The 12,485-nt window shown below is 42.5% G+C and overlaps 1 protein-coding gene across 1 annotated transcript in view; it reads left to right on the plus strand.

Moving 5' to 3' along the window:
* The first annotated feature begins 436 nt into the window (after positions 1–436).
* PPP6C (protein phosphatase 6 catalytic subunit) overlaps positions 437–12,485 on the plus strand; it is a 35,256-nt gene continuing 23,207 nt past the window's right edge. Inside the window, exon 1 of the mRNA XM_007117643.3 lies at positions 437–602. Within this exon, the coding sequence (XP_007117705.1) occupies positions 528–602 (75 nt within the window). The 5' untranslated portion in view covers positions 437–527. The remainder of the gene's footprint in view (positions 603–12,485) is intronic.

Consider the following 12,485-nt stretch of genomic DNA (forward strand, 5'->3'; position numbering starts at 1 on the left):
CCCCTGCAGTGGAAGCGCAAAGTCTTAACCACTGGACCGCCAGGGAAGTCCCCAGCCTTACTCAATTTTTAAGTGAAGATATTCTGGTGAGAGAATGCTTACAGGGTCGGAGTGAGAAACCAGGGAATGGCTAGTGTCACCTACTTTGCCATTTTGCATCGGAAAAGCCTCGCTGGGTCCCCAGAGGTGAAAGTCTAGAGGAAGGGAAGGGGAGGAAAAGAAAAGTAGCTGGCCACTATAGAAAACTACAAATCCCAGCACACCCCACGGTAAACAACTACGGGTCTCAGCAGTTTCTGCTGCCGGGACCCAGGGACCTCTGGGGGCCTGCATCCTGTGTTCCGCTGGAGAGAGCGTGGGGCGTGCCGAAGCAGCGGGGAAAATCGGGTCAAGCTTTACGGCACTGCGTAGACGCGTCTCACGGGCCGGACGTGACGTAGGGAGGGTTCCGGCTTCGGCCTCCGCCGCTGCCGCCGCTAGCACAGCCGCGGACGCCGCTGCAGCCGTCGGGGCTTGTTATTTCTAAAATGGCGCCCCTGGACTTGGACAAGTATGTGGAGATAGCGCGGCTTTGCAAATACCTGCCGGAGAACGACCTGAAGGTGAGCCTGGCCGGGGCGGGAGTGCTGCTTTCGGGGCTCCCCCCTTTCCGGCAGTGGGGCTCCCGCCGGCCCGCCCTTCCTCTCTCCGCGGGACCCCCAGTGGTGTCCTGTCCCGTCACGGTGGAGGGCCTAACGCGGTGCGAGGCGACTCGTTGCGACTTGGCGTCACGCGGGGAGCGGGGGGAGCCCGAGTCCTCCGAATGCCATCCCGATTCCCTCGGCGGGGATCCCAAGGGATGTCGCGGCCTCTGCCCCAGGGTTGCCCGTCCTGGCCTTGGGGCTACCGCGGGGCTCGAGCCTTCACGGCTTTGCTTACAAGACTCCTCTCTCCTCACCCCGACCCCGGGTCTCGGAGTCTGAGGCCAGCCCCCGCGGGCGGTGGCAGCGGTCATCCCCCCAGAGGCGGTGACAGGAGCGCGGTGAGGCCGGCGTCTGACAGGGGATGCAGCGTGCTCCCGGAACGCGGCCCCAGTGGGTTTAGGTGCCTGAGGAGTGGGGATGGGAAGGGGCAGGCGGGGGCCCGAGCGACCTGGTAGGTGAGAGAACGTCACGTCGTCCCTCTGCCCGAGCACTTCTCCCCGTTGCTTTTTAGGTGTGTTGCTTTTCTTCTGCTCATTCCAATATGAACCCGTTTTCGAGCACGTCTTTGGGCTGTTTTAAGTGGGTAAAGTAACAGGCTCTCAATAAACACCAATACGTTTCTGTCTTTTAAGTTGTCCTCGCTCCCCACCCCCCGCCCCAATCTCTTCTTAGCTCAAGATTTCATTGTTTTGGTTTTCCAAAGGAAATGAGTCGTTCTTTGTACTGCAGAGTCCTAGCAACAGTAAACCTATGTTTGGGTAAAGGAATGAATGTAAGAATAAAGGAATGTAAGTCTTTGGGATACAGCTTTTTTGACAAGTGTTTCTATGCGTTTGTTAAAACCAGTGCTTAGGTGACTAGCAGTGTTGAGAGGTTAGTGGTAGGGCCTGTTCTTGTTCAGTTAACTTTGATTTGCTGTGTGGTAAGTGGGTAAACTTGATAATTTTGAGTTCTTTTTATTCTTTAAGCTGTGGGTTTAAAGCGATTTATTTTTGTCCGTGAATTTTTCTCTCTTAAGGAAGATATTACTGGTTTTTTCTTTTGCCATCTCTTGGTACAGGGAGTTGATACTTAACATCAGTCAACAGTATGCAAAATGTTTAAGGCCACAGGAGCTGTTGTCAATGTAACTAACTTGTATGTTAATTATATGTGCTGTTTGATAGGGGAGTCATTCTTGTCCATTTTCCCCTTTTTAACAGGATAATTTAATTAAAATGGGGACAAAGCCAGTATTAGTAGAAATGTAGCTTTCATGCTCTTGTGACGATAGTTTTGTAGCTTCTTTTTGCTATATGGCTTTTTAGGAAACAAGGATTTTTCCTTAAACTCAACATTGTGACCCAGTTCACTGGAAAACTAAAGTTTTTGTGTGTGTGTGTGTTTTTTTTGTGGTACGCGGGCCTCTCACTGTTGTGGCCTCTCCCGTTGCGGGAGCCCTAATACCCTACCACCTCCTTCCCCTTCACCAGGTTAACCTCGCTTTCCTCTTTGGATTTCAGTTTATTTATTTATTTTTTTTAATTTTTGCGGTACGCGGGCCTCTGACTGTTGTGGCCTCTCCCGTTGTGGAGCACAGGCTCCGGACGCACAGGCTCAGTGGCCATGGCTCACGGGCCCAGCCGCAACGCGGCATGTGGGATCTTCCCGGACCGGGGCACGAACCCGTGTCCCCTGCATCGGCAGGCGTATTCTCAACCACTGCGCTACCAGGGAAGCCCAAAAGTTGGTTTTTGTATGTCAGTGAATGATGTGGAGTTTTCTGTTCTTTAGGATATGGAAAGCAGTTTTAAGCTTTGTGTTTATAATGAGTAAAATATTGCTTGTTATGAAATGTATCTTGATATTGGATATTGAAATGATTTGAAAGACAAATCAGTTGGATTTTCTTTAGACCTCTTAGTTTGATAAACATTAGATTTCCTTCCTAACCTAAGAGAATATAGTTATTAAACCATTTCATTTCCCTTTGCAACACAATTGGACTGTACTTAGTGTGTATCTGTTTCCTAGTAAATTTTATTTCCCCCCCTGGACCAACTACTAGAAAAAAAAAATCTGAATTTTTCTACATAAGTGGAGGCTTTTCTTCTTTGTCTTGGAAATGTTTTTATCAGATTAATTTTCTTGTGCTGCATCTCTGGTGTATTTAAAGAAATTTAATTCTGTTTCTCCCTCTTGGCATGAAGTGCAAACTAAAATTAGGCAGGCCAAGAAAGTATTCCAGGAGCACTTTTTCTGAGGCTTTAAAGCCAAAATAAAATATTCTATCAAAGGAAGAAAAGAAATCATTGGGGCCACTTAATGATCATTATGGAAAAGATTTGTTCTGGTAGAAAAATAGACCGAAATTTACCTGTGTTTTAAATTGACTGGAAGTTGGAGATACTAAATAAAATAATAAATGCATAGGATGTTCTAGATCTAATCATGATTTCTCTATACGTAAATTGGAAATGGTCAAATCATTAGTCCTGGGTCAAATGTACATAACTGTTTTGAAGGAATAAGGGTGATATGTGAAGGTGAGTGGACCAAAGCATAACATTTTTTTAAAAAGAGTTGGTGTGATTCTCACCCACTAAAAAAATTTCAGAGAGGATCATAGAAGACACAGATTCCATATCTGACCAAATGTAAGAATGAATGATGAAAGACAGGTTTACTGAATACTTACACTTAAGTATTTTGTCATGGGAGAGGTTCTATAACTTGGAGATTGTCTGATCTCTTCGACAGTTCTTAAAGGTCCAATGTAAGTAAAGAAGTTGCACACTGAGTTGGTGTTCAGTTTTTTGTTTTTTTTTTACTGAAGAACTGAAGACAGTTTCCATGCAAGGGGTTGGGAGAATACTAGTGTCTACCTCAGACATGCAACACAGGGAGAAGTAACCACTCCTATGGATTGATAGTTGCTGTAATCTTTTTTGGAACTCACTTTTATGTCTAGTCTGAGCCATCTCTGTTTTTCATATAAGGCCACTCACTGCTCTGCAAAATTGTACCTCTGTTTGAAATGCCTCCATAAAGCTTCAGAGAATTCTCCCTTGCTTTTTTCTAAGACTTGGTGAAGAGCCTTTTGTACCTCCTTATTCAGCCTCTGTCTGATTTATAGATTATCATATATGGTAGTCTTGAGCCTTCGAGGTTTGAATCCTGTTAGTCTTGTCACTCACCTTATTGCCTGTCTTACTGATCATTCTGTTTACCTGAGTTGTTTGGTTTTGTATATTATCTTTCTTTAGGTATTTCAAGGAAAAATGAACACAGTACAGCAGTTAGGGACAGACTGTGGCTTTCTATAGGGCTAGAATAGTTTTTTCAGTGTTTTCATTGATAATCTTTCTGAGACCCTTTCTGATAATGCTTGGCATTTTGTCTTTTTGGCTACAGGATCACAGTCTCTTGGGTCTTCTGAAAATAGTCTGTAGCAGTGCTGTCCAATAGAAAATGCTCAGAAATGTGAGCCTCAGATTGTTAAATTTTTTAAAGTAAAAAGAAACAGGTGAAATCAATCTTAATAATATTTTATTTAACCCAATTTCAACATGCAATTAATATAAAATTACTAACCTTGTCTTTTTTTTGTATTAAGTCTACAAAATGTGGTATATGTTTTACATTTACAATACATCTCAGTTTGGATCAGCCACATTTTAGGTGCTCAATAGCTACATGTGGTAGTAGGTTTCCTATGGGACAGTGCACACTTCTAATGACTCCCCAGACCCTTTTCTAGAATTTCAGAGCTGAAAGAGAATCAGAGTTTGCCTAGTTCTGTATTCTTCTCATTTTACTGAAGGTGAACTGAGCTTTGTAGAGTTTATGATCTGCCTGAGGATGTCCAGCTAATCAATGAATTAAGTTGGAAAGCCTCTTTGTGCAGAGCTCTTTCTGATACAGTTAATAGCCTTTTAGGATGGCAAATAGCATACTTTTCTAAGTATGTCTTCCACTTAATCACCTTTCTTTTTACCTTCCATTCTGAGCACATTAGAGTGCTCTCTTCTGACAGTGTGCCTTGTACTTCCCTGCTTCTTTGCTTCTGCTTAGTCTCTTTCTTTTACCTACTTATTTAATACTTATATAGCACAAATATTAAATCATTTAATACTGTGTGAGTTGGGTAGTAACATTTGCCCCATTTTACAGACAGGTATCTCAAGCACAGGCAGATTAAGTAACTTTTCACAGGCATATAGCTAGTAAGTAAGTGAAGGAGCTGCATTCAGACCTAGGCAGTCTGGCTCCAGGGTTCACGTCCATAACTACCACTTATGTTTCCTCTATATAATACCCTTCATGCCCTTTTAATTTTATTTATTTATTTATTTATTTTTTGGCCGTGCCAAATGGCTTGTGGAATCTTAGTTCCCCTACCAGGGATCGAACCCGGGCCCACAGCAGTGAAAGCGCAGAGTCCTAACCACTGGACCACCAGGGAATTCCCCTCCATGCCCTTTTTAGCTTCTAGCTCAGATGTCACTTTCTCCATACAGGGCTCCTGGATTCCATAGTCAGAATTATTAGTAATGGTTAGAATTTACACAGCTACTTACAGTTTTCAGGGTACCTTCATGTCCACTCTATCACTGTGATAGGCAGAACAAATATCAGAGCCAGGACTTGATAAGGTTTAAGTGATTTTTGCCACAGTGAGTCAGCAGAGTATATACCTGAATTTATTTGCTGTTTAAAATTTCCATTCTGGAATTCCCTGGTGGTCCAGTGGTTAGGACTCGGTGCTTTCGCTGCCATGGCCCAGGTTCAATATCTGGTCCGGGAACTAAGATCTCGCAAGATGTTTGGCAAGGCCAAAAAAATTTTCCATTCTTTCTGTTCTATACTAACCTTTGCCCCATAGCACTTTTTGTTCCATTTTACTACCACTTGTGTTGTTCTGTCTTGTATGATAGTAAATATACCTGTCTCCACCATTAGACTGCAAGCTTCTTGAAGGGCCAGGATCATATCTTGTTTATTTTTGTATTCTCCACAGTCTTAGAACACTGCCTTGTATGTGATAGACACTCAGTTAAGGTGTGTTGAATCAAACCGTCCTGCTTTACAACAGACATTTCTTTAACTGTCTCCTGTGTCAAGTACTATTCCCTGTGGATGCTAGAGATAGAATTTGGGACTTCTCTCTGTCTTTGAGGGGCTCTCAATATAGTAGGGGAGATAGAGAGGTAAACAAATGATCATTGTATAGTTTGGTAGGTGCTAAAATAGAGAGCTGTCCAGCATATCGGAGAACATAGAAGAAGCAGCATCTCACTCTGGAGCCACAGATGGTTTCACAAAGGAGGAGCAATGAGAGGATGAGCAGAGTTTTTTCAGGTAGACAAGATGGGAAGGAAAGAGCATGAAGCAGAAGAAATACCATGTGCAATGGTATAGCTTAATCTGAAAGAACATGGCTGGTCAACTTGAAGTAGTTTGGTATGGCTTGAGGTGGTGCAGGGAAGACAGGCAGAGACCAAATCATGGAAGACGAGGCTGATAAACTTGGATTTTTATCTTTGAGATGGTTCATGTATAAACACTTTGAAATGTTTTTGTATCCTTTTTTTTTTTTTTTTTTTTTTTTTTTGCGGTACGTGGGCGTCTCACCGTTGTGGCCTCTCCCGTTGCGGAGCACAGGCTCCGGACGCACAGGCTCAGCGGCCATGGCTCACGGGCCCATCCGCTCCGCGGCATGTGGGATCTTCCCAGACCGGGGCACGAACCCATGTCCCCTGCGTCGGCAGCCGGATTCTCAACCACTGCGCTACCAGGGAAGCCCTGAAATGTTTTTATATTTTAGGGAAAAACAAATAAATCTTGCTTGGTGATATTTTTAAAAATATGGCTAACTAAAAAGTAGATTCAAAGAAAACTATTAGAGAGATACACTGTTGTATGTAGTAGGAATATGACAAAATCATAAGGATGATATCTGAATGGAGTTTGGGAAACACTATTGTAGACAGAGGAGTGTCCTTGAGAGGTTTTTAAGGGGGACAGTGACAGGTTTTAGGAATTTTCTAGCAGCATTATGGACCTTGGATTGGAATGGGACAAAAATGTCATAGAAGCAATAGACCAGGTGACATGAAAGCTTTTGAAGTAAGCCAGTGACAAGTGGTTGTGGTGTTTAAAAGGAAATGAAGATGGTATAATAGGACCTGTTGACAGCTTATGTCTAGGTTTGAGAGAGAGAGAGAAGAGTTCAGTGTAATCTCTTAGTTTCTGGCATGGATTACTTAGTAAATACTAATAACTAGATTAAGGCATACAAGGGAGTTTGGTTTGGGCCAGACTGAATTTGAGATGCTGTCAAGTCAAGACATTGAGGAAGAAACGTTCAGAAGACTGTTGTATAAACAGATCTGTTGGGTAACAAATATTTATTGATTACCAAATGTGCTCCAGACACTGTTCTGATTAGTGTTAAACTCAGGAGAAAGGTCTAGACCAGTGGTTCTCAGCTGGGGGTGATTTTGCCCCCTGAGCGGATATTTGGCGATGTCTGGAGACACTTGTAGATTTTCGCAGCTATCTAGGGGGTGTAGAGGCCAGATGTTGCTGAACATCATACAGTGCACAGGACAGCAGCCCCCACAACAGAGAGTTGTCGGTAGTGCCAGGGCTCAGAAACTCTGGTTTTTACTGAAGGTACAGATATTTCCTTCTGGATTGTGAGCGTGTGAATATCATTGTCATCTTGGATTCCCGCTCTTCATTCCCAGTGATTTGTGTTATAGTAGAGACTCTATTCAAAGGCTGTGAAGAATATAATCTTAGATAGATTTTTATTTCTTAAGAGATTTTATAAATACCAGTATGTAAAAGTAAATAAAGGAAATAGTATGTTTCAGATAACAGATCAGCTAAACGAAGAACTACAGAAATTCAAAACCCAGTATATTTGAGGGGCAAGAGAGAACAGGAAGACAGGAGCAGAGAATAGAGTGGATCTGTAAACAAGTATCTTGAGGAAAAGGTAGAGAAGGGAAATAGGGTCTCCTAAGAATGGGTCCATGAACCTCTACTTTTTCAAGGATTAGGAATTAATTAGGCACCGTGGGGAGAAATGGGTGTATTTTGCCCTAAATTTGGGATAAGATTGAGAATCTTGCCTCAGTGACTGCTTTGGGGCAGAAAGAGAAACCATGCTTCCTACAAATCAAGCTGCAAAACAAAGCTGTGAAGGGCTTTGGAGGAGCCTCTCCCATGGCAAGACTGGGCTCTGAGAGGCCACTGTGTGTGTAGTTGGCTGACATATGTAGAGTTTGTACTGAGATTTCATAGACTTCTTAGTTTTATGTGTTCTTGACGTGAATTTGCAAGCTGCTGCTGAACTGGGGCGATGAGAGGCAGTGGCTTTGGCTTAGAGGCTTAGTGCTCTAAGTCCTCTGTTGGGACTGCAGAAGTGGCAGTTACAGGAGGCAGCTGTTAACTTTACTCAAGTTAACGTGCCTGGCCTCGGGTTGAAGATGTTGCGTAAGTAGTTTACATGGTTCGCTAGGCACTCACTGGCTTTTGGTAGGGTTTCACAGTGATGTTCTTTAGCTAATGGTCTCCTGTTACTTTCAGATCAGCACTGGGGGTTTGGGCCAGTCCCCAGAAGTGACTTGCAGTTCAGGAGGCATTATGGGCCAGGAGAGCCAGTCGTATGTGGGTGCAAATTCTGCAGCATTCAAAATGGGAACTATAGAGTCCCTCATGAATCTGTGCTGTGATTAGTTTCAGAATGTTAAATGATAACTCACTTTGTTCTAAAAAGGATATAGAGTGGTTTACAAAGAAGCATTCAATATAGCAAGATAAATTATATTCAGAATAAGTAAGAAAAATGAGACAAAAAGAAAATAAAGATAGGAAACCAAGATGGAGCCAATAGGAAAAGTAAGAATAGTACATATAAAATAAAAGCTATGATGACTGGGTTACTTCTTTGAGATTAGGCCTTAAGCTTTCTAGGAGCCTACAGAAAGATATAAACTGATCAATTAAAATCACATCTATCCCTGATGGAAGAAACAAAGAGACATTCCTCCCCCAGTCCTCCTTGAAGGCACCTATTTAATCACAGCATCCTATGCACCTTGATTATAGTCCACGCAATGACAAGCTCTGTAGAGGACTGTTTCCTATAATGTCCTTTACTACAGGTTGATAGTATGACATTAAAGTGCAATTTGGGAAAAAGCAATTGGGAAAGGAGTGCAGTGTAATGCAGGGTGAGGACAGCCCTCTCTAGAGGACAGTCTGGCTTAATTCATGGTGGAGTTTATAGTAGGTTGGTTTGTTTGGGTAACATACTAATAATTGATCTTTAAAGGGGTGTACACCAAATTTGGTGAAGCCCCCAAATTTACAAAAGTGGGAAAGAGGCTAGATCAACATTATGCACTTATGTCAGAGAATAGGTTAGGTATGGGCCCTGACCTTCACTGATGGAAGTTAGGCCTGTTCTTAAAAGATGTGCAATCTGAAAGAGTCTGGGTGGGACAAGTGCCTGAGCACATGCAGGCCTCCTGGCAACAGACGGAAAACTCTGCCCACTCCTGGACAAATAATCAATGTTAGAACATTTTTATCATCCCAAAGAGAAACTATACCCATTAACAGAAACTCCCCATTACCCCTTACCTCAAAGTCCAGCCCTCAGCAACCATTAATCTATTTTATATCTTCATGGATTTGCCTATTCCAGGCACTTCAGATAAATTGAGTCATATATTGAGTTGGCTGAAAAGTTCCTTCATTACAGAACTTCTTGGCCAACTGAATATATATATATATATTTTAAAATAAATTTATTTGTTTATTTGTTTGTTTATTTATTTATTTTTGGCTGCGTTGGGTCTTCATTGCTGTGCGTGGGCTCTCTCCAGCTGTGGAGAGCAGGGGCCTCCCACTGCAGTGGCCTCACCCGTTGCAGAGCACGGGCTCCAGGCACGCGGGCTTCAGTAGCTGTGGCACGTGGGCTCAGCAGTTGTGGCGCATGGGCCCAGTTGCTCTGCGGCATGTGGGATCCTCCCGGACCAGGGCCTGAACCCCTGTCCCCTGCATTGGCAGGCGGATTCTCAACCACTGTGCCACCAGGGAAGTCTACAGCATTATCATTCTTAAACTGAATGGATTCATTCTATTTGAATTCCTGGATAAGTAAGCTTAAGAGTAGGCAGTCCGCTTGGTAAACACTGGGGAGGAAATCCTGCCTAATGAATAACTTGAGCTACCTTACCAGCTGCCAACCTGGAGAACTTTGATAGAGTCAGCAATTTATTCTGCAACAGCAGCATTAGAGAAATAACCTGAGTGAATGATGCCCATTTTTTGTAGAAGGCCAGTGTGACTGAACATTCAGACCTCCTAAGTGTGAGCCTTAGAGAAACTATGCTGTGTACCTGATTAAGGTTGCTTCCCCTGTCTTCCAGTCAGAATACACCAGTTGAAAAACCGGAAATGTTACACTGTTAAGGGATAGGGTAAACAAACCGAGCAATCTTGCAATGAAACTCTTCTTCATGTGCTGTTTCCTGTGACAGAACTAAACCAAATGCCTTTTTCTAAGGAGTGATTATTTCCTACCTAAAATTTTCCTTTGCCAGAGGCTCAGTTTAATTCTGTTTTGCGCACGGCCTTGCACTTGGTGAATCGGCAAACTATTGGAATGGAGAATTAATAATTCTTTCTCATCCTTTGACCCATTTATGTTTGACTGTTGGATTTTTTTTCAGACCCTTTAGTTTTTCCTCTGATTGTTTTCAACTGGAGATGTTACGTGAGTTATTTATAAAAAACAACTTGAATCTAAAATTTTATAGTTAAAACCATTTTATATTCCCCGAAAAATAATCACTGTGAAGCAGCATGTTCCTTGATGCTGTTAGAGAAATTATGTCTTCAGTTCTACCGTTTTAAGAATGTTGAGATTCTTAAAATGGTATGTTTAGAATAAGTAGAATTTTCTTCTCATATTATAGCCATGGCTTCTTAGACTCCAGGGTATTTTCCCCTCCCACATCTTAAGGCATTACAACGTGAATTATAGGAGTCTTCCTTTTAATCAGTTTGAACCAGGTTAATTGTAGTGACTCTCTGTAGCAGAAGTTAATAGCACAGAAAGTTTGGTTGTAAAATGTATTTTGATCTTGGTGTAAATCTTTAATGTGCAGATGTGTGTGTCCTGTCCTTAACGTAGCTTATTGGCTAACCTGGAGCATTTTCCATTTACATCATAAGATCTACTTTGATATTTGACTGTTCCTTGAGCCGATTAGTGAGAATTTTTTAAATGTATATTCCCTGCTATGTGAACATCCCTCATTAACTGATAGCATTTGTAAGTTCTCTTATTTCTAATCATCTCACTGGTTTTAGAATTTAATCTTTAAGGAAGTGCTTGTAAGTTAATTTTGCTTTTAAATTCCAGATAAGGGCCCACCGTGAGGGAGCTTAGATATCTTAAGGAGATATTGGGGAAAGCAATGCTGAGGAGAAATTCATGAGAATATATCAAATTTAGTATTTAAATTAAAAATTTAAAAATGAACATCTAATTCTTAATGCTGTATTTGGGAAGGACATCTCAAGTCTTCTCAGTCTAATCATTTTCCCCAGAAGGGTAAAGTATCTTCATCCAAGGTCCTACTGCCTGTTCCTTCAAAAGGCTCCTCGGGCCAGTGAGTCCGTGCAGGAGACAGTGTGATGTTAATGCTTCCCTACTTTGTGTTCTCATTATCGAGGTGGCCTCTAAATTATGATTATCTTATAGCTCTCTTGATAATTTATTGACTCCTTGGATCATAAAGCTGGAAAGAACCAGAGGCGGTCATTGAGGCGAATCTAGTCTTATCTGGGGAAGCAGAATAGTAGAGTTGTTGGGAGCATGGCATCTGAAACCAGAACACCTGGCTTCTGTCACTTACTAGCTGTGTGACTTCAGGCAAAGTACTTACCTTCTCTAGACCCCAACTTCCTCATCTTAAACGAGAATGTGTAAAATTGTAAATGAGGCAAGCCACAGAAAGTGCTTGATGATCAGTGAATGTTAGTGGGTGTTATCTCTTACATTTTATAAACCACTAGACTAATGATTTAGACATTTTTGTTTTTAGCTTTGGAGTCTGTTCTTCTTGGAAAGCTTATATAAAAGTGATATATAAAACAGATAAGTAGGAGTGATTCTGGTTGAAAGGAGGGTGGTTGGCCAACAGTTCCATCCCCCAGTTTCTACTGTCCCCTGTTGCAGCCCTTGAAGAGAACCACAGGATATCTTCAATGATAACATGTATGTGTGTGAACCAGTACACCCACATGTTCTAAACTATCTAGTTTTTTGTTTATTTTTACAGGTAGAGAAGGTAGAGTTTAGAGAGTTAAGGTAGCTTGACCAAGTTCGCACAGATAATTGGTATAAGGGCCAGGACCAGAGCCAGAGGACATTTTTTTCCTCAGAAAGAAAACAGTGTGTACATTCAAAGACTTAAAATTTACATTAGGGTGCAATTACACTCAAGAAACGTGAGAAAGAAGGGAGATTAGATTCTCTTTGCCCCCAGAATGGTGGCAAAACCAACAACTGAGTAATTTTTTTTTTTTTTTTTTTTTTTGCGGTACGCGGGCCTCTCACTGTTGTGGCCTCTCCCGTTGCGGAGCACAGGCTCCGGATGCACAGGCTCAGCGGCCATGGCTCACGGGCCCAGCCGCTCCGTGGCATGTGGGGATCTTCCCGGACCGGGGCACGAACCCGTGTTCCCTGCATCGGCAGGCGGATTCTCAACCACTGCGCCACACGGAAGCCCACAA

The sequence above is a fragment of the Physeter macrocephalus genome, chromosome 9 (genome assembly GCF_002837175.3).
Source record: "Physeter macrocephalus isolate SW-GA chromosome 9, ASM283717v5, whole genome shotgun sequence".
NCBI classification, from domain to species: Eukaryota; Metazoa; Chordata; class Mammalia; order Artiodactyla; family Physeteridae; genus Physeter; species Physeter macrocephalus.